Genomic DNA, 24,000 nt, shown 5'->3' with positions numbered 1-24,000 from the left:
GCACTGCGCCAACCCGCACCTGCTCAGTCAGGGCAGCTCAATCCTGCGCAAGCGCAGTTGGGCCGCACTATCCTGCGCATGCACGGGGAACTTCTTACGTGCGCCGGCCCCGACGCAATATGGTGTGGGTGTTCAGGGCCGGCCGCAGCGGAATGTAGGCCCAGGTGGGAGAAGCCGGCCCGCCGATTGGTGGGCCCCGATCATGGGCCAGACCCCTTCAGAGGCCCCCCCACAGGCTGCCCCCCGAGCGTTCACGCAGAGTTCCCGCCGGCAGCGACCAGGGGTGGACGGCGCCGGCGGGACTCTGTCGTGTCGGAGCGGCTGCTCAGCCCATCCGGGCCGGAGAATTGCCGCTCGCCGTTTGCGGTGATTCTCCGAGCGGCCCGGCGTGATTCGCGCGCCGTTGGTTTCGGGAGGTGGGAGAATCGCCGGGGCACACGCCCCGACTCCCGCATGCGGTTCTCCCACGTGGTGGGGGTGGGGAAGAATACCGCCCATTGTGTACAGTTTTGGTGTCCCTATCTGAGGAAGGATGTTCCTGCTATGGAGGGAGCGCAGCGAAGGTTTACCCGGCTGATTCCTGGGATGGCGGGACTGTCAGATGAGGAGAGACTAAATCGGTTAGGATTATATTCATTGGAGTTTAGAAGATTGAGAGGGGATCTCATAGAAACTTATAAAATTCTGACAGGATTAGACAGGGTAGATTCAGAAACAATACTCCCCATGGTGGGCGAGTCCAGACTAGGGGTCATAGTTTGAGGATAAGGGGGTAAACTGATGTGAGGAGAAATTTCTTCACCCAGAGAGTGGTGAATCTGTGGTAAAGAAAGTAGTTAGAGGCCAAAACATTCTGTAATTTCAAGAAGCAAATTAGATTTCGCTCTTGGGGCTAAAGGGGCCCACGGATATTGGGGGGAAGGTGGGATCAGGGTATTGAACTTGATGATCAGCCATGATCATAATGAATAGCGGAGCAGGCTGGAAGGGCCGAATGGCCTCCTCCTGCTTCTATTTTCTATGTATGTTTCTATGTAAACCCTTAACATGAAATGTATCTTCAAAATGATCGACTGAATCCTCCGAGTTCGAGACAGACCCCAAACATCCAGTCTCACTTTGAGGATCAGTCATAGTTTCAACTGGGAAACGTTGTTTATTTTGCCCAAGTTCAGAGATGCTGTTACCAGGAACCAGAATCTCAGCTTCAACACAATTACAGTTGGACAGGATTTTCTCTGGCATGCTGTTGAAGGGGCTGTTCTGCTTTTTTGAGCGATTGAGTAGAATTTTGGCTGCATTTTGCTGGATTATTTCCCAATCTCGCAGGATGTCCTGTTGCAGTGTGAACTGGGAGGTGACAGTGAAGCGAATGATGAACTTCTCATTGATGGTTGCTGGAACCAGGTACACGCTGCCGGATTGGTTGAGTTCTGCCAGGAGCTCTTCCGTCAAACTGTTTGGCCCCTGTTTATTTTAATGATGTGATTTTAGTTGAATAATCATTAATGAATTACATTTGACATTACACATTCAGGTTGCATTTTCGACATGATCTTTAAGACTCAGCTCCCTTCACATCAATCCAGCTCACTTTATACCATAAATTAATCTCCTTCCATATCGTCTGTTCCAAATCCATAATCGTCAAGAGGAGAAAGAACATCAAACCTCACTTTACCAATATTACATTTTATTCAATTCCTAACACATTATCTGTTATGGTGGCCTCGAAGGACGTGGGGGAATCATCAATAGATCTCCCCACGTGCTTCGTGGAGTATGAACTTCCCTATTGAGCGGGTGGGAGTTCGCCCAATGGGAAACAAGCAGCAGACGTTTAAAACCTCCTGCTTCAACCCAGGCTGGTGTTCCTTTGGCCCCTAGACTTGTGGCCTGTAAACCGCAGCAACAGCCTTTTCCGGTACGTAAATAAAAAGGAATGATAAAGTAAAGTCGCCATAGTCCCAGATGACCAGAGGCTGCTTTCCCCTTTAAGGGAGAGAGCTGACTGGTGATGATTTAACCAGAGAATCACCACATCTCAAACAAGAGGCACGGTTTAGAGGCTGGGGTCTTTAAAAGGGTTTGCCGTCAGAAGTATGACCTAGACAAGGTTATTACATTGGTGATGAGGAATAACAAGTTTTTTTCTCCGAGCAACCTTCATTGTTGAGAAGAAGTGGCTTCTCCGGTAAATAAAAAGCCTCTTTTCAGCGAAATGGAACCCTGTGTGATGTAGGGGAGAAGATTGGCCCACTACACAGAGCACCTTCTTCCAGCCGAATAATATTGAGGGAGATTAAAAACAGAAACTAATAGTACTGACAGCGTGCAGGGCTCCAACATTCAATGTTACAATAGTCTGACCTATCCAGATGCCCCTGACTCGAAGACTTTTAACAAGTTTGTAGAAACCACTGTAACCCAAAGCCCTCTGTTATAGTCCAGACATACCGCTTTAACGTGGCTTTAACAACGCTTTAACATGGCTTTAACAACGCTTTAACATGGCTTTAACATGGCTTTAACATGGCTTTAACATGGCTTTAACATGGCTTTAACATGGCTTTAACATGGCTTTAACATGGCTTTAACATGGCTTTAACATGGCTTTAACATGGCTTTAACATGGCTTTAACATGGCTTTAACATGGCTTTAACATGGCTTTAACATGGCTTTAACATGGCTTTAACATGGCTTTAACATGGCTTTAACATGGCTTTAACATGGCAGGGAGAATCCTAGGGGAACACGGAACTACATTTTTGGTCAGATTATAAAAATTGGCAGAACATTTGTGATTTTGGGCCATCCCTGGATGGAATGTTAAGAGACAGACTGGTATGCGGAATAAACAACTTGCCAACCCCCCAAAAAACAATTGGAAGAACCCACAATGGCTTCAGTGACTTACAGGCAGCAATCAGCCCCACTCCCACTCATCCTTATGTAGGGCAAGGGCCAGGCCTAATGGGGGGGAGATTGACTCCAGAGAATCAGGGTGAACTGATCAGGGATCCTCAGGCAGGGTGTGGGATGACTGTATGTCAGTAAACATCAGCAAACACTGTGAAGTTGCCAGGAAGAACTTGGGGAATTAAGAGGAGTCAAAGCCAAGGGGCAGGATTCTCCATTGCCCGACGCCGATATCGTATTTGGCGATCGGGCGGAGAATCCCTTCCGACGCCCAAATCGGGGGCAGAGCTGGTTTGACACCGGTTTTAGAATCTCCGCCCCCCCCCCCCCCCAAACCGGCGTCATTGCATCGCGCGCTGTTGAAACGGTGTTGGTGCATCTTTGAAAGGTCCTCCCCCAATGCTCCGCCCTGATGGGCTGAGTTCCCGGCCACGCGGTTGCCGTGTCCAGTGCTGCCACACTCGGCCGGGCGCTGTGCCGCTGGCCACAGGGGCTTCCGCGAGGGCTGGGGGTCTAGTGGGGGGGGGGGGGGTGACAAGGGGGTGTCCTGTGGGGCAATATTTTTCAGGGCGGGTCCGCGTACGGCCAGCATCATGTTGTACGCCGTGACCGCTGCAGGTCTTTGCCGTGCGCATGCGTGGCCACGGACCCGCCCATTCTCCAGCCATTTTTGGTGAGGGTGCCGGGAGTTTACCTGGCGACACTGCTAACCCCTCACTGGTCCTGGAATTAGTCAGGCTTTGCCACTGATTTTGGCGTCATAAAGCACCACAGTTCCCAAACTAGCGTCGGCATATAGTCGCAGAATCAGAGAATTCAGCCCAAGATTCTAGTCGACCCTGAGGCTAGGCCTAAATATTTCAGAGCGAGACCGGTTCCATATTCCCTATTGGGAAAGATGGGGACTGAACCTGAGCACCTGGAAAAGACAGGCTTAATAAGGGCCACATGGTTCACAGAACTGTACGGCCCAGTCTGCGAACTATACGGCCCAGTCTGCGAACTGTACGGCCCAGTCTGTGAACTGTAGTTACTTACCGGTGCAGCTTGGTGGCGATTGTCGGTCTGGCCGGCAGTGTCCAGCACTGGACGGCAGTCCTCCTGCACTGGACGGCAGTCTCCTGCACTGGATGGCAGTCTCCAGCACTGGACGGCAGTCCTCCTGCACTGGACGGCAGTCTCCTGCACTGGACGGCAGTGTCCAGCACTGGACGGCAGTCCTCCTGCACTGGACGGCAGTCTCCAGCACTGGACGGCAGTCCTCCTGCACTGGACGGCAGTCTCCAGCACTGGACGGCAGTCTCCTGCACTGGACGGCAGTCTCCAGCACTGGACGGCAGTCTCCAGCACTGGACGGCAGTCTCCAGCACTGGACGGCAGTCTCCAGCACTGGATGGCAGTCACCAGCACTGGATGGCAGTCACCAGCACTGGATGGCAGTCTCCAGCACTGGATGGCAGTCACCAGCACTGGATGGCAGTCTCCAGCACTGGACTGTAGTCCTCCTGACCAGACTGCCTGCACTGACCGTCACTGCCAGTGCCTCCCAAATGGCATTGGTGATCCTGTGGCTGATCCACTGACCACCTCGGGGGAAGAGGGTGTTCCCGTCTCGCCTCCGCGGCGTCCAGCAGCCTGCCCAAGTTGGTATCCATGAAGCGTGGAGCGGGTCTACGTGGTGGCAGGGCTGTGTGCTGACCAGAGTGTGTTCAGAGGGAGTGTTTGTGCATTTAGTCACCCACAAATGAGACGGAATCAAGTTGGCCAAAAGGAAACTTGGTTTATTGCGAAGCAACTATATTTCCAAACGGCATCGCATCGCAGCCAGGTCAGCGCTCTTGGCTCCAAACCCGGCCCACTTTACACAGATCTCACTCATGAATGTCCTCGAGCTCCCTCTCCCCCCCTTAGCAGGGGGCGCTCGTATTCAGCGACTCTCACCGGGAGATTGATTGCTCCGACACCGGAGGTCTCTTGTGGGTTATAACATCCCTCCCCCCTCCCCCAAGGTTCAAAGACTCTAATGATGACTGCAGAGTAAGGGGAGGCTGGAATCTCTCTGCCTGTGGCTGTGCTTCATGCCCTTGCTGGGCTGCACCAGGCCGTGTATATCTGGTGGGCGATCGGCGCTTCCGTTGTGGATTCTGCCGATGGTGATTCCAGCCCAGGATCTCTGCACCATAGCAGACGGTTTAGGTTTGAAATGTCGCACCATTCAGATTATCAATTGTTCGAATATTTATGTGTCCGGAACTGCGGATTATGTCAGGCCTTTTATCCATAAGTCTGAGCTCCACAGGCGGGCAGCATAATCACTGTCTGTCTGTCTGTCGCTCAACATCTGAGATAGCGTTCACCCTGAAAAAGTAACACATGCATTCTTTGTTTTTAAAAATTTGTTCATGGGACGTGTGGACGTGTCGCAGGCTGTGCCAACATTAATTGTTCCATCTCTAATTGCCCTTGAGGGGCAGTTAAGAGTCAACCACATTGCTGTGGGTCTGGAGTCACATGTAGACCAGACCGGGTAAGGGCGGCAGATTTCCTTCCCTAAAGGACATTAGTGACCCAGATGGCTTTTTACGACAATCGTCAATGGTTTCATGGTCATCGTTCGACTTTTCATTCCAGATTTTGTTTTATTGAGTGGTGAGATTCGAACACGTCAAATCTTCCAAACAACGGCGTTTTGTAATAGGAATAAATGTCCACAATCTCAGTCCAGCAGTGAAAAGGAGGTGGCTGTTCCTCCCACGGTGTAGCAGTGTTGACAGTAATCCAGTTTTATCCTCATCGCCAGATTTGTAGGCCAAATTGAGTCCCAATCGAGATTCTCAAAAGAAAAATTGGTTTATTTATAAAACTTGGTTTATATTCACAAACAACATCAGATCCCAGCCGTGTCTATGCTCTCAATTCCCAGCCGTGTCTATGCTGTCGATTCCCAGCCCTGTCTATGCTGTCGATTCCCAGCCGTGTCTATGCTCTCAATTCCCAGCCGTGTCTATGCTCTCGGTTCCCAGCCGTGTCTATGCTCTCAATTCCCAGCCGTGTCTATGCTGTCGATTCCCAGCCGTGTCTATGCTCTCAATTCCCAGCCGTGTCTATGCTCTCAATTCCCAGCCGTGTCTATGCTCTCGATTCCCAGCCCTGTCTATGCTGTCGATTCCCAGCCGTCTCTATGCTCTCAATTCCCAGCCGTGTCTATGCTGTCGATTCCCAGCCGTCTCTATGCTGTCGATTCCCAGCCGTGTCTATGCTCTCGGTTCCCAGCCGTGTCTATGCTGTCGATTCCCAGCCGTCTCTATGCTGTCGATTCCCAGCCGTGTCTATGCTCTCGATTCCCAGCCGTGTCTATGCTGTCGATTCCCAGCCGTGTCTATGCTGTCGATTCCCAGCCGTGTCTATGCTGTCGATTCCCAGCCGTGTCTATGCTGTCGATTCCCAGCCGTGTCTATGCTGTCGATTCCCAGCCGTGTCTATGCTGTCGATTCCCAGCCGTGTCTATGCTGTCGATTCCCAGCCGTGTCTATGCTGTTGATTCCCAGCCGTGTCTATGCTCTCGATTCCCAGCCGTGTCTATGCTCTCGATTCCCAGCCGTCTCTATGCTCTCGATTCCCAGCCGTCTCTATGCTCTCGATTCCCAGCCGTCTCTATGCTCTCGATTCCCAGTCGTGTCTATGCTCTCGATTCCCAGCCGTCTCTATGCTCTCGATTCCCAACCGGCTCTGTCAGTTCCATACCTGGCTGACTTTATACATATCTCAGTCATAAAAGTCCTCAGGCTCCCCACTGATATTCGACAGGACTCACAGAGACTATAGGTCTCGTGCGGGTGATAACAGGGCAGCTCTCCCTTGTTAGTGGGACCTGCCGGGTGCAGTCCAGGCGAATGAGCTGGTGGGACAGTTCTTTCTGCCATGAAGCTTGTGGGGGTCAGTTCCGGCACTTTTTGCCGTTAAATACGGGTCACGGTCTCGCAGGCCCGGCTGTCAGGAAGCACCCGGGAAGTCGCGTCCGATACAGCACTTAGAACATCTCCCCTTAAATCGCGCCCTGTGCCTCAAATCGAAGACCTGTGCGCCAGGTTGGCAGGTGGCCAGGTGGTCACTAAGTTAGATAGGCCTGGATCATATCTTCAACTTGAATGAGACATTGTTCCAATATACATGCACAAGGGCCTGTATGAGTAGAAATGAGTTATCATCAGTGTGTGCCATATTACAAGGGATCATGGAGAACATGGTCCCAGGGTTACCCAAAGTGGTGTCGCACTTGGATGATGTCCAAGTCGCGGGGACTTCAGAAGTGACAAACCCGAGACAATGTCTTGCGGAGAGTCTAGGCAGTTGGGGTACACCCGAAATGGGGAAAATATGTTTCTCATGAAAATGAAGTGAGCCACTTGGGTTATTGCCTTCATACCCAGCTGATCAGGTAAAGGCCTCAACGAGGCACCGACTCCAAAAACACCAGAGTTAAAACCTTTCCTGGAGTTAATACATTATTGCAGGAAATTTATCCCAAACTTGACCTCCTCCTGATCCCCTGACATAACTTGGCAGCATAATCAAAGACCCCTCCCACCCGGCTTACTCACACTTCCAACTTCTTCCATCGGGCAGGAGATACAGAAGTCTGAGAACACGGACGAACAGACTCAAAAACAGCTTCTTCCCCACTGTCACCAGACTCCTAAATGACCCTCTTATGGACTGACCTCATTAACACTACACCCTGTATGCTTCATCCAATGCCAGTGCTTATGTAGTTACATTGTATATCTTGTGTTGCCCTATTATGTATTTTCTTTTCTTTTATTTTCTTCCCATGTACTTAATGATCTGTTGAGCCGCTCGCAGAAAAATACTTTTCACTGTACCTCGGTACACGTGATAATAAACAAAATCCAGATCTAAATCCAAATCCCTTCTACAGAAGTTCCAAATATGGTCTTGGCAGGCAACACAGGTGGAGGTTTTCAATAAAGTTAAACAACACCTGCTGCATTCTTGGCCCACTTTGACCCAAAGGGGGGGACTAGTTTTGACATTTAACACGGTTGTGGCATCCATACAGACCAAATTGGCATGATTTTTATTTGACTACTGGATCACTCCTTAGGCAACAACAGAGGAGTGATGTAACAACAACAATCTCTTCCTCAATCCCAGCAAAACTAAAGAGCTGGTCATTGACTTCAGGAAGCAAAGTACTGTACACACCCCTGTCAGCATCAACGGGGCCGAGGTAGAGATGGTTAGCAGTTTCAAATTCCTAGGGGTGCACATCTCCAAAAATCTGTCCTGGTCCACCCACGTCGACGCTACCACCAAGAAAGCAAAACAGCGCCTATACTTCCTCAGGAAACTAAGGAAATTCGGCATGTCCACATTGACTCTTACCAACTTTTACAGATGCACCATAGAAAGCATCCTATCGGGCTGCATCACAGCCTGGTATGGCAACTGCTCAGCCCAGGACCGCAAGAAACTTCAGAGAGTCGTGAATACCGCCCAGTCCATCACACAAACCCGCCTCCCATCCATTGACTCCATCCACACCTCCCACTGCCGGGGGAAAGCGGGCAGCATAATCAAGGATCCCTCCCACCCGGCTTACTCACTTTTCCAACTTCTCCCATCGGGCAGGAGATACAGAAGTCTGAGAACACGCACGAACAGACTCAAAAACAGCTTCTTCCCCACTGTCACCAGACTCCTAAATGACCCTCTTATGGGCAAACTGATTTCTTCACACATCTTCTCAACTGAGTAGTACAACACTCACCCGATATAGCTTCAACTGCTGTGTGTGGGAGAGAGTTCCAATCTCTACCACTTTGTGAGTGAAGAAGTTGTTGCCAACATCTCTCCTGAACGGTCTGGCCCTAATATTTAGACTATGCCCCCGAGTTACAGAATCTCCAATCAATGGAAATAGTTTATCTTTATCTGTCCTGTCTTTCCCCGTGAAGTCTGGAATACTTTGGTCAGATCACCCCATAACATTCTAATCCTAGCGAAAACAGGTCTAATTCTAATCCTAGCGAAAACAGCTCCTCGTAACTCAACCCCTTTAATCCAGGTATAATTCTTGTAAACCTGCATTGCTCTCTCTCCAAGGCTAAAATATCCTTCCTGGTGCGGTGCCCAGAACGGTTCACAGTGACTCTGAGTGGGGTCTAACCAGGGGTTTGTAAAGCTGCAGCATAACCCCCGTGTCTTTATACTTCAATCTGCTGGATATAAAGGCCAGCATTCCATTAGCCGGTTTGATTATTTTCTGCACTTGTTCCTGGGATATTAAATGCAGGGGGGGGGGGAAGGGGGAGCAGCGACGGGGGGGGGGGGGGGGGGGGGGGGCAGCGACGGGGGGGGGGGGGGAGGTTACTGTCTTAGGGTGACAGGCCACAAAATGCAAAAGCATTTGATTGCATAGGCAGCAGATTATTGGGATCGACTGACTAGTTAAAAAGCTCAATTGACCCTTATTTGTTTATTTATTTATTTTTTAAGAAACATTTTATTAAGGCATTTATGGTTTTATAACAACAAAAGATACAAATACAAATGTAAACATAGTTCAGTGCGTAGCACAGCCCTCCAAATTCCCACTGTTCCCGTCTAATCTGGACAAAAATTAGCCTAATTCCCCCCTCCCCCCCCCCCCCCACCATTCTCCCTAACCCCCCCTAACCCCCCCTGTTCTCCCTACCCCCCTACCCCCCCTACCATTCTCCCTAACCCCCCATACCCCCCCACTGTTCTCCCTACCCCCCCTACCCCCCCACCATTCTCCCTAACACCCCCCCCCGTTCTCCCTAACCCCCCCCCCGTTCTCCCTAACCCCCCCCCCGTTCTCCCTAACCCCCCCTACCCCCCGTTCTCCCTACCCCCTACCCCCCCCACCGTTCTCCCTAACCCCCCCCGTTCTCCCTAACCCCTCCCCACCGTTCTCCCTACCCCCCTACCCCCCCCCCACCGTTCTCCCTAACCCCCCCCCGTTCTCCCTAACCCCCCCTACCCCCCCGTTCTCCCTACCCCCTACCCCCCCACCGTTCTCCCTAACCCCCCCCCGTTCTCCCTACCCCCCCCCCACCGTTCTCCCTAACCCCCCCGTTCTCCCTAACCCCCCCCGTTCTCCCTAACCCCCCCCCGTTCTCCCTAACCCCCCCCCCCCGTTCTCCCTAACCCCCCCCCCCCCGTTCTCCCTAACCCCCCCCCCCCATTGCCTCTGCTGACAGTTTAGTTTCCCCCGAAGAAGTGGATAAACGGCTGCCACCTCCGGATGAACCCTAACATTGACCCTCTCAGGGTGAACTTAATTTTCTCAAGCCTGAGAATCCCGGCCATGTCGCCAACCCATACCCCTGATTTCAGGGGCGTTGAGTCCCTCCGCGCTAGTAAGATCCGTCTCTGGGCTACCAAGGAGGCAAAGGCCAAAACGTCAGCCTTTTACGCCCCCTAGTTTCCCGGGTCTTCTGACACTCCAAAAATCGCCACCTCCGGACTCGAAGCCGCCCTCGTTTTTAGTACCGTGGACATGACATCCGCGAATCCCTGCCAGAATCCCCTAAGCTTTGGCCATGCCCAAAGCCTGTGGACATGATTTGCGGGCCCTCCCGCACTCGTCACACACCTGTCCTCTTCTATCCCAAAAAACCTGCTTATCCGGGAGATCACCGTCACGTGTGCCCAGTGAAGCACCTTGAATTGTATCAGGCTGAGTCTGCCACATGATGAGGTTTCATTGACTCTGCTCAGGAATCCTCCCACAGACCCGCCTCTAACTCCTTTCCCAACACATCTTCCCATTAACGCTTTAGCTCACCTATCTGGGTTTCCTCCCACTCCATAAGTTCTTTATAGATTTCCGATACCTTCCCCTCCCCCTCCCCATCCCCCTCCCCCACCCCAGTTCCAGAGACTATCTTGTCCTGTATCCCCTGTGGTGGTCGTAGCGGAAAGGTTGAAACCTGCCTTCGTACAAAATCTCTTACCTGCAGAAAACGAAACCCATTCCGTCCTAGCAATTCATCTCCACTTCCAGATCCTCCAAACAGGGAATCAAATCAGTAAATAGGTCCCCCAGCCTCTCAATCCCTGCTCTCTATTACCCCTGAAACCCTCCCATCCAACCTCCCCGGGGCAAACCGGTGATTACCACAAATTGGACCCCCCCAATGCTCCCTCCAACCCCATATACTTCCACCACTGTCCCCAAACCCAGGGCCACTGCTACCAACAGCCTTTTGGAGTATTGGGCCAACGAGATTGGCACCTAATTATTTATTTAAGATATGCCTGGCATGGGGGCTGCCAATTTTGGTGCCCACCCACACCTCATTATGGGGAGTGAGCTGGCGGGTGGCCTGTTTATTGTGCCAGATTTCTGAAAACAGACCGGATGGGTCCCCCATGGGTCCAATTGATCCCCCTTGTATCAATTACATTTTCACTCGCTGTACATCGCCAGGTCTGTCCTTGTGTCAGTTACCTCGCAACAACCAATTTAAACCATGTGGAAAATGCACAGCCAATTGCCAGGATTAGAAACCTTTCCTGGCATCGAGAGATGGTGTCCTACGTTCTGTGGTGAAACTACTGTGATAATTTCCTCACCTTCAAACGGAAGGTCACCAGTCCAAGATGTCTCTTTGCTGGGACTTCAAAATTACAATCACTTCGAACCAAGGACTCGAAAAACTTGGCCATCTCTGTCCCCTGTCCAATAAAACGTGTGCCAATCGAAGTTAGAATTAAACAAGGCAACAAAATAGCTGAAATGAGTTTACATTTGGAGGTGAAGGTGCTGGATATAAATCTCCAGCGTTAAGGACAGCGAACCCATGAATTTGGAAAGAGGAATGGAAGACACGTTTAAAGAAAACGGTACAATTTTAAAGAGGGTGCAGGTGTGCACATCACACAGTGAAGGTGACAGGACAAGTTGAGAAAGCCTTTGTAAGAATATTTGATCCTGCGCTTTATGAATAGAGTTGTTGTTAAAACCAAGGAAGTGGGGACAGCATGGTGGCGCAGTGGTTAGCACTGCTATCCCAGGTTGGCACGGTGGCGCAGTGGTTAGCACTGCTGCCCAAGGGCGGCACATTGGCGCAGTGGTTAGCACTGCTATCCCAGGTTGGCACAGTGGCGCAGTGGTTAGCACTGCTGCCCAAGGGCGGCACATTGGCGCAGTGGTTAGCACTGCTATCCCAGGTTGGCACGGTGGTGCAGTGGTTAGCACTGCTGCCTTACGGTGCCAAGGTCCCAGGTTCCATCCCGGCCTCGGGTCACTGTCCGTGTGGAGTTTGCACATTCTCCCCGTGTCTGCGTGGGTTTCACCCCCACAACCCAAAGATCTGCAGGGTAGGTGGATTGGCCACGCTAAATTGCCCCTTAATTGGAAAAAAAGGAATTGGGTACTCTAAATTAAAAACAAAACTAGTTGTGCTTAACCTTTAAAACATTATTTAGGCCTCAGCCATTGTCCAAAATTGGAGGATCAGTCTTTAACCCTGAGAGAGGGTCCAGAAAAGATTTCCTTGAATGACAACTGGGAAGAGAGACTTCAATGATCAAGAGACACTGGAGAAGCCGGGATGTTACCAGGAGGGGTGTTAGGGGTGTTAAACATTAAGAACAGTTTTGATATAGAGTGAATAAACAGACTGTTTCCAGTACTGGAGGAGTTGATAACTCAGGAATATAGCTTCACAATGCAGAGGTTTTATAGATTTAAGTTTTTGTGATGCGTCTGAAAGGATAAGATTCAGTTGGGTGGAATGTGCAGGAGATTTGTTGACATGCGGGCTTGTTTAGAAACTTTGCACCTTTGCACAGTTTAGAGAAAATTTTGCTTTGAAGGTGGATTTGAATCCAGGCCAGATGACTGGGGTGAAATGGGTTTTGATGTAAACTTATCATTAGTCAATTGCAGTTCTGCTGGTTAATAATCAGGTTAAACCTCTGCCTGTCAGACAGAAACTGAACCAGAAACAGGCCTAGAGCAAATACTTACATGTCTGACATGTGCCTGCAGTCCCTCCACACCGAAAGAGCGAATAACAAACCAGAGTTTTAAAGATCGAAACCTGCGGCTCAAAGGTATTTGCCAATTCTGTGGGGAGAGAGATAATCCTTTCCTCAATAAAGTCACCTTCAAATAAATCCCTGCACTAAATCGCTGAAACAAAATTTAGCAAATTCTTTTTTATTAGAAAACATTTTAATGAGGCATTTATAATTTTAACATTTCAACATATTAACATTCTAAATAATAGAGCGGTCTGACACACCCCACAGTAAAATCCCCACGGTAACACACCCAGCTCCACCCTGCCCTAACTCCTAGCTACACAGACTTTAGATTCCCCACCCCTATTCTTCACTTCCATGCTTCCCCTTTCCTCCCCAGCCCCTCCCCCTTCCCCCCATTCTCCTCCCCTCCTGCTGACGGTCAGTTTTCCTTACAGAAATCAATGAACGGCTGCCACCTCCGAGTGAACCCCTGTATTGAACCCCTTAAGGAAAACGTAATCATCTCCAGCCTGAGAAACGCGGCCACAGTAATGAGCCCCTGTGGACCACCTTGAACTGGACCAGGCTGAGCCTGGCACACAACGAGGATGCATTGACCGTCCTCAGGGCCTTCTCCCATAACCCAACTCCCAACTCCCCGATTGGGACCCCTTCCCACTCCATCAATTCCTTATGTATTTCCGAAACCTCCCCCCCCCCCCTTCCCAACCCCGGATTTGACATCACCTATCCTGCAGTCCCCTCAGGGAGAGGTGAGGGAAGCTTGGAACCTGTCTCCGGACAAAGTCCTGTACCTGCAGGTACCAAAACCCGTTCCTACTGGGTAACTCAAACTCCTCCTCTAAAGCCTCCAGGCTCAGGAACTCCTACTCAATGAAGAGATCCCCAAATCTGCCAATCCCTGCCCGCTGCCACCTCCTAAAGCCCTCATCCAGACCCCACCCCCCAGGACAAACAGGTGATTGTCACAGATCGGTGCCACACCGACGCCTCCCCCCCCCCCCCAGTCTCATTTGCTGCCTCCATTGCCCCTACACTCTCAGGGCTGCCACTACCACTGGGCTTGTGGAGTACCGAGCCGGCGAGAACGGCAGAGGAGTCGTTAACAGAGCCTCCAGACTCGTGCCCTAACAAGATGCCACCTCTACCCGCTCCCACACTGACCCCTCCCCAACTACCCACTTTCTAACCATTGAAATGTTAGCGGCCCAGTCGTAGTAAATAAGGTTCGGAAGGACCAAGCCCCCCCTCCCCGGGCTCCCCCCTCAAGAAGGACCTTCTTCACCCTCGGGGCTTTCCCGGCCCATATAAAACCCGAGATCGCCGCGTTCATCTTCCTAAAAAATGCCTTGGGGATGAAGATTGGGAGGCACTGAAACACGAACAGCAATCTCGGGAGGGCTGTCGTTTTCACAGTCTGTACCCCCCCCACTCCAGTGACAGCGGGAGCACGTCCCACCTGCGGACGTCCCCTTTCATTGGCTCAATCACCCTGCCCAAATTTAGTTTATGGAGCTGACCCCAGTCCCTTGCCACCTTAATCCCCAGGTAGCGAAAACTCCCTCCCACCAGCCTGAACGACATCTCCCTCAGTCTCCTCCCCTGCCCCTTGCCTGGACCCTCAGTCTCTCTCCTGCCCCTTGCCTGGACCCTCAGTCTCCTCCCCTGCCCCTTGCCTGGACCCTCAGTCTCTCTCCTGCCCCTTGCCTGGACCCTCAGTCTCCTCCCCTGCCCCTTGCCTGGACCCTCAGTCTCTCTCCTGCCCCTTGCCTGGACCCTCAGTCTCTCTCCTGCCCCTTGCCTGGACCCTCAGTCTCTCTCCTGCCCCTTGCCTGGATCCTCAGTCTCCTCCCCTGCCCCTTGCCTGGACCCTCAGTCTCTCTCCTGCCCCTTGCCTGGACCCTCAGTCTCTCTCCTGCCCCTTGCCTGGACCCTCAGTCTCTCTCCTGCCCCTTTGCCTGGACCCTCAGTCTTCTCTCCTGCCCCTTGCCTGGATCCTCAGTCTCTCTCCTGCCCCTTTGCCTGGACCCTCAGTCTCTCTCCTGCCCCTTTGCCTGGATCCTCAGTCTCTCTCCTGCCCCTTGCCTGGACCCTCAGTCTCCTCCCCTGCCCCTTGCCTGGACCCTCAGTCTCTCTCCTGCCCCTTGCCTGGATCCTCAGTCTCTCTCCTGCCCCTTTGCCTGGACCCTCAGTCTCCCCCCCTGCCCCTTGCCTGGATCCTCAGTCTCTCTCCTGCCCTTGCCTGGATCCTCAGTCTCTCTCCTGCCCCTTGCCTGGACCCTCAGTCTCGCTCCTGCCCCTTTGCCTGGATCGCGAAGGCCTCGCTCTTGCTCATGTTTAATTTGTAGCCTGAGAACCAGCCAAATTCCTCCAGTATCCCCATAATTCCTGCAACTCCCCCCCCAATGGGTCTATTATATACGGCAGCAAATCGTCCGCACAGAGCGAGATCCTATGTTCCACCCTCCCCCTCACTCTCACTATCCCCCGCCAAATGTTCTATGCCTCAGCGTCATTGCCAAAGGCTGTACGGCTGGGGAAAACAGTAATGGGGAGAGGTGGCATCCTGATCCCGTTTCAAAATAAGGGAGATTGATGCCTGCAATAACGTTGGGGGAGCACTCCCAGCTCCTTAGCCTCATTAAAATCCTTAACCAAGAGCGGCACCAACAACCCAGAAAACTTTTTATAAAACTCAACCGGGTATCCGTCTGGTCCCGGGGGCTTTACCCGATTGCATCGCCCCCAATCCGTCTATAATCTCCCCCAGCCCCATTGGGGATCCCAAATCCTCCACCAACTCCTCATCTATCGTAGGGAACTCCAGCCCCCTCCCCAGGAATCGCTTCATCCCCTCCTCCCCGGCTGGGATCCCGATTTGAACAAACTACTGTAAAACTCCCGAACCCCGCCACCCCTCCCCTGCCGATCAACCATAAACTTTCCTAGGCCAGTCCTTAGCCCATCTCCTGTACCTCTCCTGGCCCGCCCCCAGGCAACCCTCCTCCTCCACCATCTTGAAAGTCCACTCCCTGTCAGCAGTCTCGTTCCCCCCCCCCCCCCCAACTCCTCCCCCTCCCATTTCCCCCCTATATCGGTCTTCAGCTCATCCCCTACTTTGCTTCCGTGAACTAACCCTCCCAGCTAGCCTGGCAGCCCCTGCCCCTGGCGCTCAGCATCTTACCCCCCCCCCCCGCTGATTCCCCTCCCCCTGCTGATTCCCCTCCCCCCCCCGCTGATTCCCCTCCCCCCCTGCTGATTCCCCTCCCCCCGCTGATTCCCCTACCCCCGCTGATTCCCCTCCTCCCCGCTGATTCCCCTCCCCCCCCTCTGATTCCCCTCCCCCCCGCTGATTCCCCCACCCCCGCTGATTCCCCTCCCCCCCGCTGATTCCCCTCCCCCCGCTGATTCCCCTCCTCCCCGCTGATTCCCCTCCCCCCCACTGATTCTCCTCTCCCCCCCGCTGATTCCCCTCCCCCCCTGCTGATTCCCCTCCTCCCCGCTGATTCCCCTCCCCCCCACTGATTCTCCCCTCCCCGCTGCTGATTCCCCTCCCCCCGCTGATTCCCCTCCCCGCTGCTGATTCCCCTCCCCCCTCATTCCCCTCCCCCCTGCTGATTCCCCTCCCCCCCCCCGCTGATTCCCCTCCCCCCTCATTCCCCTCCCCCCATTCCCCTCCCACTCCTCTGAGTGCAAACAATGACAACAAAGGCAAGAAGCAAAAACAAACAATCCCTCCCAATGTCCAAGCACAAAGTACTAACCTAACCCCAACAAAACCGAAAAAACAAAAAGAAACAGAACCTCCAAAATAAATCTGAACATCGCAAATCAGAAGTTAACAGTTTTACAAAACATAGCTCAGTTCCCCGCAAAGTTCGAGGTAGTCCTTCTCCCATCAGTTTATACAGAAGTATGTCAGGCAAACATTCAGCCGAGGGTGTCAGTAACCCACAAACATCACAACTTAATTTATGTCTTTCATTAGAATTTAACCTTTAACTTGTGCCAAGTTCAATTTATTTATCCTCTGAATGTAAACCTGCTCCTCCCTCCCTTTTCCTCGCTCCTGCTCCTCCCTCCCTTTTCCTCGCTCCTGCTCCTCCCTCCCTTTTCCTCGCTCCTGCTCCTCCCTCCCTTTTCCTCGCTCTGTCTGATCTTCCACAGACAATGTTTCTCTGTTCACAATTAATGCTGTCATCAGGCACCTTCGTGCTTGGTAATGACAGAATGACTGTTAGTATAATGAATATTCTGATTGGATTAATTGTTGACTTGCCCACCATAAAATCGCTACACAACTTGTGTCACATTAATCAGTGACAGACACTGTGTTCACACAAAAACAGAAAATGCTGTAAATAATCAGCACATTAGGCAGTGCAGTTAATGTTTCAGGTTCATGGCCTTTCAACAGAACCATAATCGTTGGGGACTTCAACTCACTGATATCAATTGGGAAGTGAGCAGTACGAGGGACACAGAGGGTGCAAAATTCTTGAACCGATCCGGGAATATTGCCTTCATTATCTGGGAATCTGGGTGGCGCACGATTGGGCCACACTCTGTAAATTACATTAATACCAGCCTGACTGCCCTGACATCAAGGCAGCATTTGACCGAGTGCGGCATCAAGGAGCCCGAGCTAAACTGGAGTCAATGGGAATCAGGGGGAAAACTCTCCGCTGGTTGGAGTCATACCCGGCACAAAGGGAGATGGTTGTGGTGGTTGGGGGTCAATTATCGCAGCTCCAGGAGATCACTGCAGGAGCTCCTCAGGGTCGTGTCCCCGGCCCAGCCATCTTCTGCTGCTTCATCAATAACCACCCTTCCATCATAAGGTCAGAAGTGGGGATGTTTGCGGATGACTGCACAATGTTCAGCACCATTCACGATTCCTCAGATAATGAAGCAGTCCGTGTCCAAATGCAGTTAGACCTGGACAATATCCAGGCTTGGGGCTGACAAGTGGAAAGTTACATTCGCGCCACACAAGTGCCAGGCAATGACCATCTCCGACGAGAGAGGATCTAACCACAATGGCATTACCATCGCTGAATCCCCCACAATCAACACCCTGGGGGTTACCATGGACCAGAAACTGACCTGGACCCAGCCACATTAATACTGTGGCTACCAGGGTGGTCAGAGGCTGGGAATCCTGCGGAGAGTATCTCACCTCCTGATCCCGCCCAAAGTCTGCCCACCATCTACAAGGCACAAATCAGGAGTGTGATGGGAGACTCTCCACTTGCCTGGATGAGCGCAGCTCCATCAACACTCAAGACGCTCAACACCATCCAGGACAAAGCAGCCCCGCTTGATTGTTCCTCCTTCCACAAACATTCAAACCCTCCACCACCGACGCACAATGGCAGCCGTGTGCACCATCTACAAGATGCCCTGCAGTAACTCACCAAGGCTCCTCAGGCAGCACCTTCCAAACCCACGGCCACTACCATCTAGAAGGGCAAGAGCAGCAGATACCTGGGAACCCCACCACCTGGAGGTTCCCCTCCAACTCACTCCCCACCCTGACTGGGAAATATATCGTCCGTTCCTTCACTGTCGCTGGGGCAAAATCCTGGAACACCCTTCCTAACAGCACAGTGGGTGCACCTACATCACATAGACTGCAGCGGTTCAAGAAGGCAGCTCACCACCACCTTCTCAAGGGCAATTAGGGATGGGCAATAAATGCTGGTCTAACCAGTGATGCCCACAATCCATATATGAATTAAAAAATGATGAATGGGGTTAAATTGGACTTGCGGAAGTGGGATAGCCACCCCATGTCCTTGACGGGCAGAGTGCATACGGTTAAAATGAATGTCCTCCCGAGGTTTTTATTTCTTTTCCAGTGTCTCACCGTTTTCTCCCTAAACTTTTCTTTGTCAGAGTCAACAAATTGATAGCTTCCTTCATTAGGGCAGGACAGACCCCAAGGATTCGCAGAGTGTTCTTCGGAGAAGAGACAGTCGAGTGGCATAGATTTACCTATTTTGTTATTTTATTACTGGGTGGCTAATATTGAAAAGTACTCAGGGGGCTCAAGGAGCCAAAGTCCACAAGGGGGCAGACTGAGATGAGCTCTTGTCGTGATTCTAGCCTGGGGGCTTTGGTAACTGCCTCGCTTCCGTTTTCTCTGCAAAATGTACCTGGTGTCCATGCTGAGGATTTGGAGGCAGTTTAAATGTTTCAAGCTCAGTTCCATGTCGTTGTTAGTCCCTAATTGTAGAGTCATAAAGTCACAGAGGTTTCTAGCATGGAAACAGGCCCTTCGGCCCAGCTTGTCCATACTGCCCAGATTGTTCCACTAAACTAGTCCCAATTGCCCGCATTTGCCCCATATCCCTCTATACCCACCCTGCCCAGTTTGTGTTGCCCTATTATGTATTTTCTTTTATTCCCTTTTCTTCCCATGTACTTAATGATCTGTTTGAGCTGCTCGCAGAAAAATACTTTTCACTGTACCTCGGTACACGTGACAATAAACAAAATCCAAAATCCAATCCAATCCATATAACTGTCTAAATGCTTTTTAAAAGACAAAATTGTACACAAAATTGTACCCGACTCTACTACTGCCTGTGGCAGCTTGTTCCAGACACTCGCTACCCTCTGTGTGAAATAATTGCCCCTCTGGACCCTTTTATATCTCTCCCCTCTTACCTTAAACCTATGCCTTCTAGATTTACGGTAGCATAGTGGTTTGCACTACCTTTGGGAAAATATGTTGACTAGGAATCATCTTTTTGTGCCAGCGGGTTTAGACTTGAGGTTCTGGTCATGAGGGCAGGAGGGTCTGGCGAGGTTTGGGCACCTGTTTGGGCAGGATAGTTGGTTGGATAAATTTCAACTCCCAAGGTCTACGTTATTCAGGTATTTCCAAGTTTGCGATTTCTTGCATCAGGAGATCGCCTCATTTCCCTTGGCACCTTCGCCCTCCCTCTTGAATAGCGTCATGGGAATGTCACTTTAAGAAATGTTTGCCTGCTCATGTTACTGGAGTAATGTCAGAGTGTGGGTGGAGCTCAGCTCTGGCTCTGCTTTTTAGTTTCACTTTGAGAAAAGTTTGGATGTGTCTGTGTTTTTTTGGTTTCGTTTTCAATGTTGGAGCTGAAGCCAGACAAAGCAGGTGTACTGTTGATCTCTCTACCATGAAAAGACTATCTTTTGATCATTTGGTGAATTCAGAATTATAAATGTTCCCAGTAGTGCCTTTAACCTGATGTGCTTCTGTTAAAGGTTATGTTTTTCATAAGTCTTCTTGATGTTAAAAGTTGTGGGTCAGGTGAACTCCATGATACACTTTGGAGTTCTCTAAACACTGGCCCATAACAAATTGGGGGCTCGTCCGGAATAAAAGTCTATCTATTGGATTGGCTTTGTGAACTTAAAGACAGTGAGGGGTGAGCATATTGTTGGTGCTTTTCAGGTGTGGTATTTTAGTTTAAGTGGGGAGTGTGTTGTGGACAATGGCTCTTTCAGAGGCTCTGAAGTTTTTGGGAGTGGAGACGGTCACATGCAGTACCTTACGGGTAGAGACTAAAAGCAAACTGTTAGATTTGGCAAAAACATTGCAGTTAGCATTACCTGACAAAATACGAAAAGATGAGGTAATTATGGTGGTGGCTAAGCATTTAAAGTTGCCTGAGATACAGTTTAACTCATTGGAAATGGCAAAAATTCAGTTACAAATTAAACAAATGGAACATGAGAAAGAATTAAAGCAGCTTGAATACGAAAGAGAGAGAGAGGAAAAAGAAAGAGAAAGAGAGATGCAGATCCAGGAATAAGATAAAGAGAGAAAGTTTGCACTTCAGAAAATGGCCATGAAACATGACAGTCAGTTAAAATTGGCAAGCGTAAAGGGAAATGTACAGTTGGATGATAGTGATGAGGATAGTGAGAAAGTGTGTCACAGCCGAAGGCTTGGTGGGGATCTATTTAAATATGTTCAAGCATGGCCAAGGTTTGATGAGAAGGAGGTAGAAGCCTTTTTCATTTCATTTGAGAAGGTAGCTCAACAAATGAAATGGCCACAGGACATGTGGGTGTTACTGATTCAAACAAAGCTGGTAGGTAGGCTAGTGAAGTGTTTGCATCACTATCAGAGGAGGTATTTGAGACGTATGAGGAGGTGAAAAAATCCATCTTAGGTGCATATGAACTAGTGCCTGAAGCTGATTGACAAAAGTTTAGAAATTTAAGGAAAGAATTTGGTCAAATATACATGGCATACACCCATCAGTGCTGGGTCCTCTGCTATTTGTGATTTTTATCAATGACTTGGAGGAGGGGGCTGAAGGGTGGGTCAGTAAATTTGCTGATGACACCAAGATTGGTGGAGTAGTGGATGAGGTGGAGCGCTGTTGTAGGCTGAAAAGAGACATTGATAGGATGCAGGGCTGGGCCAAAAAATGGCAGATGGAGTTTAACCCTGATAAGTGCGAGGTGATTCATTTTGGTAGAACAAATTTGAATGCGGTTTACAGGGTCAACGGCAGGGTTCTGAGGAATGTGGAGGAACAGAGAGATCTTGGGGTTCATGCCCACAGATCTCTGAAGGTTGCCACTCAAGTGGCTAGAGCCGTGAAGAAGGCCTATAGTGTGTTAGCGTTTATTAACAGGGGGCTTGAGTTTAAGAGCCGCTGGGTTATGCTGCAACTGTACATGACCCTGGTGAGACCACATTTGGAGTATTGTGTGCAGTTCTGGTCACCTCATTATAGGAAGGATGTGGAAGCATTGTAAAGGGTGCAAAGGAGATTTACCAGAATGCTGCCTGGATTGGAGGGTAGGTCTTATGAGGAAAGGTTGAGGGAGCTAGGGCTTTTCTCTTTGGAGCGGAGGAGGATGAGAGGCGACTTAATAGAGGTTAATAAGATGATGAGGGGGGATAGATAGAGTGGACGTTCAGAGACTATTTCCTCGGGTGGATGTAGCTGTTACAAGGGGACATAACTATAAGGTTCAGGGTGGGAGATATAGGAGGGATGTCCGAGGTAGGTTCTTTACTCAGAGAGTGGTTAGGGTGTGGAATGGACTGCCTGCTGTGATAGTGGAGTCGGACACTTTAGGAACTTTCAAGCGGTTCTTGGATAAGCACATGGAGCACACCACAATGACAGGGAGTGGGATAGCTTGATCTTGGTTTTGGACAATGCTCGGCACAACATCGAGGGCCGAAGGGCCTGTTCTGTGCTGTACTGTTCTATGTTCTATGTATGTTCTATGGCATTTCAAAGGATCAAACAGAGTAAATAACAAACAGGGGCTGGTTTAGCACACTGGGCTAAATCACTGGCTTTTAAAGCAGACCAACGCAGGCCAGCAGCACAGTTCAATTCCCGTACCAGCCTCCCCGAACAGGCGCCAGAATTTGGCGACTAGGGGCTTTTCACAGTAACTTAATTGAAGCCCACTCGTGACAATAAGCGATTTTCATTTCATTTTGATCGGTGGATAAGGGCTTTGAAAATAGACCAAACGTATGAAGCTCTCAGAGAAATTATACTTTTGGAGGAGTTTAAAAATTCAATTCCTGATGTAGTGAGAACTCATGTGGAAGAGCAGAGGGGTAAAACTGCGAGATCAGCAGCAGAAATGGCAGATTATTATGAATTAGTTCATGAATCAAAGCTTGGTTTCTGACATCAGTTTCAGCCTGTGAGGGATAGAAACTGGGGACATGAGAAGTGGGAAAAGTAAAGGGGCAGCACAGTAGCATTGTGGTTAGCACAACTGCTTCACAGCTCCAGGGTCCCAGGTTCGATTCCGGCTTGGGTCACTGTCTATGCGGAGTCTGCACATCCTCCCCGGGTGTGTGTGGGTTTCCTCCGGGTGCTCCGGTTTCCTCCCACAGCCCAAAGATGTGCAGGTTAGGTGGATTAGCCCTGGATAAATTGCCCTTAGTGTCCAAAATTGCCCTTAGTGTTGGGTGGGGTTACTGGGTTATGGGGATAGGGTGGAGGTGTTGACCTTGGGTAGGGGGCTCTCTCCAAGAGCAGGTGCAGACTCGATGGGCCGAATGGCCTCCTTCTGCACTGTAAATGCTATGAAATCTATGAAATCTGATGGGAGATAATAAGGAGAGTGTACCTCTGACTAAAAAAGAAATCTAGGAGGATTAGTTTATTGCAGTGAAAACAATCAAATGTTTTCACTGCAATAAACTAGGCCATGTAAAGTCACAGTGTTAGTGGTTGAAGAAAAGCACTGGAAAGGCTGATGTGGTAAAACAGGATAAGACAGTGGGGTTTGTTATAGTAGAAAAGGAAAGCCCAAGTGAAGCGAAGGAGGTGCAAAAGATTGTACAGCCTGATCAAGAGGTGATTGATAAGAAGGTGCCAGATCTCTTCAAATAATTTACTTGTGTGGGTACACATCTGAATCAGGAGGAGCAGGTAAAGAAGTCACAATTTTAAGAGATATGGAGCTAGCCAATCTTTAATGGTAAGAGATGAGGATTATGTAGTTTGGGAAGAATGTTGCCAGAAAAGGTGGTAATATGTGGAATTCAGGGTGAGAGGAGTAGTGTTCCATTATATAAGGTAAGGTTGGAAAGTCCTTGTGAAGAGTGGTGAAGTGGTAGTAGGAGTAATAGAGAAACTATCTTGTCCAGGAATATAGTTTATCTTGGGTAATGATATAGCTGGATCGCAGGTGGGAGTGATGCCTACTGTGGTGGATAAGCCAGTGGAAAATCAGACAACTGAAGTGCTGAAGGACGAGTATCCTGGGATTTTCCGGATTGTGTAGTAACAAGGTGCAAAGTCACATGTTAAGACAAGCGGAGAAATCAAAGAGTGAAGATGAAGTTGAAGTGCAGTTATCAGAAACAATAATTGATCAGATGGTTGAAAAAGAACAAGAACAGGTGGAGGATGAGGCGGATATTTTTTGTTCAGGAAAATTGGCGGAGTTACAACAGAAAGATCTAGAAATAAAACGGATGTATCAGAAAGCATATACGGAAGAGGAATCTGAGTGTATACCAGAGTGTTATTACCGTAATAGTGATGTCTTGATGA

General features: G+C 50.2%; 1 protein-coding gene across 1 annotated transcript in view; it reads right to left on the bottom strand.

Moving 5' to 3' along the window:
- Positions 1-663: 663 nt before the first annotated feature.
- The window catches only part of hdc (histidine decarboxylase), an 80,342-nt gene continuing 57,005 nt past the window's right edge, over positions 664-24,000 (bottom strand). Inside the window, exons 8-10 of the mRNA XM_038812947.1 lie at positions 12,945-13,043; positions 11,546-11,647; positions 664-1,467 (exon numbers count right to left, since the gene is read on the bottom strand). Of these exons, the coding sequence (XP_038668875.1) occupies positions 1,012-1,467; positions 11,546-11,647; positions 12,945-13,043 (657 nt within the window). The 3' untranslated portion in view covers positions 664-1,011. The remainder of the gene's footprint in view (positions 1,468-11,545; positions 11,648-12,944; positions 13,044-24,000) is intronic.

The sequence above is a fragment of the Scyliorhinus canicula genome, chromosome 12 (assembly GCF_902713615.1).
Source record: "Scyliorhinus canicula chromosome 12, sScyCan1.1, whole genome shotgun sequence".
Taxonomy (NCBI): Eukaryota; Metazoa; Chordata; class Chondrichthyes; order Carcharhiniformes; family Scyliorhinidae; genus Scyliorhinus; species Scyliorhinus canicula.
This window is presented reverse-complemented; position numbering and strand designations above follow the sequence as displayed.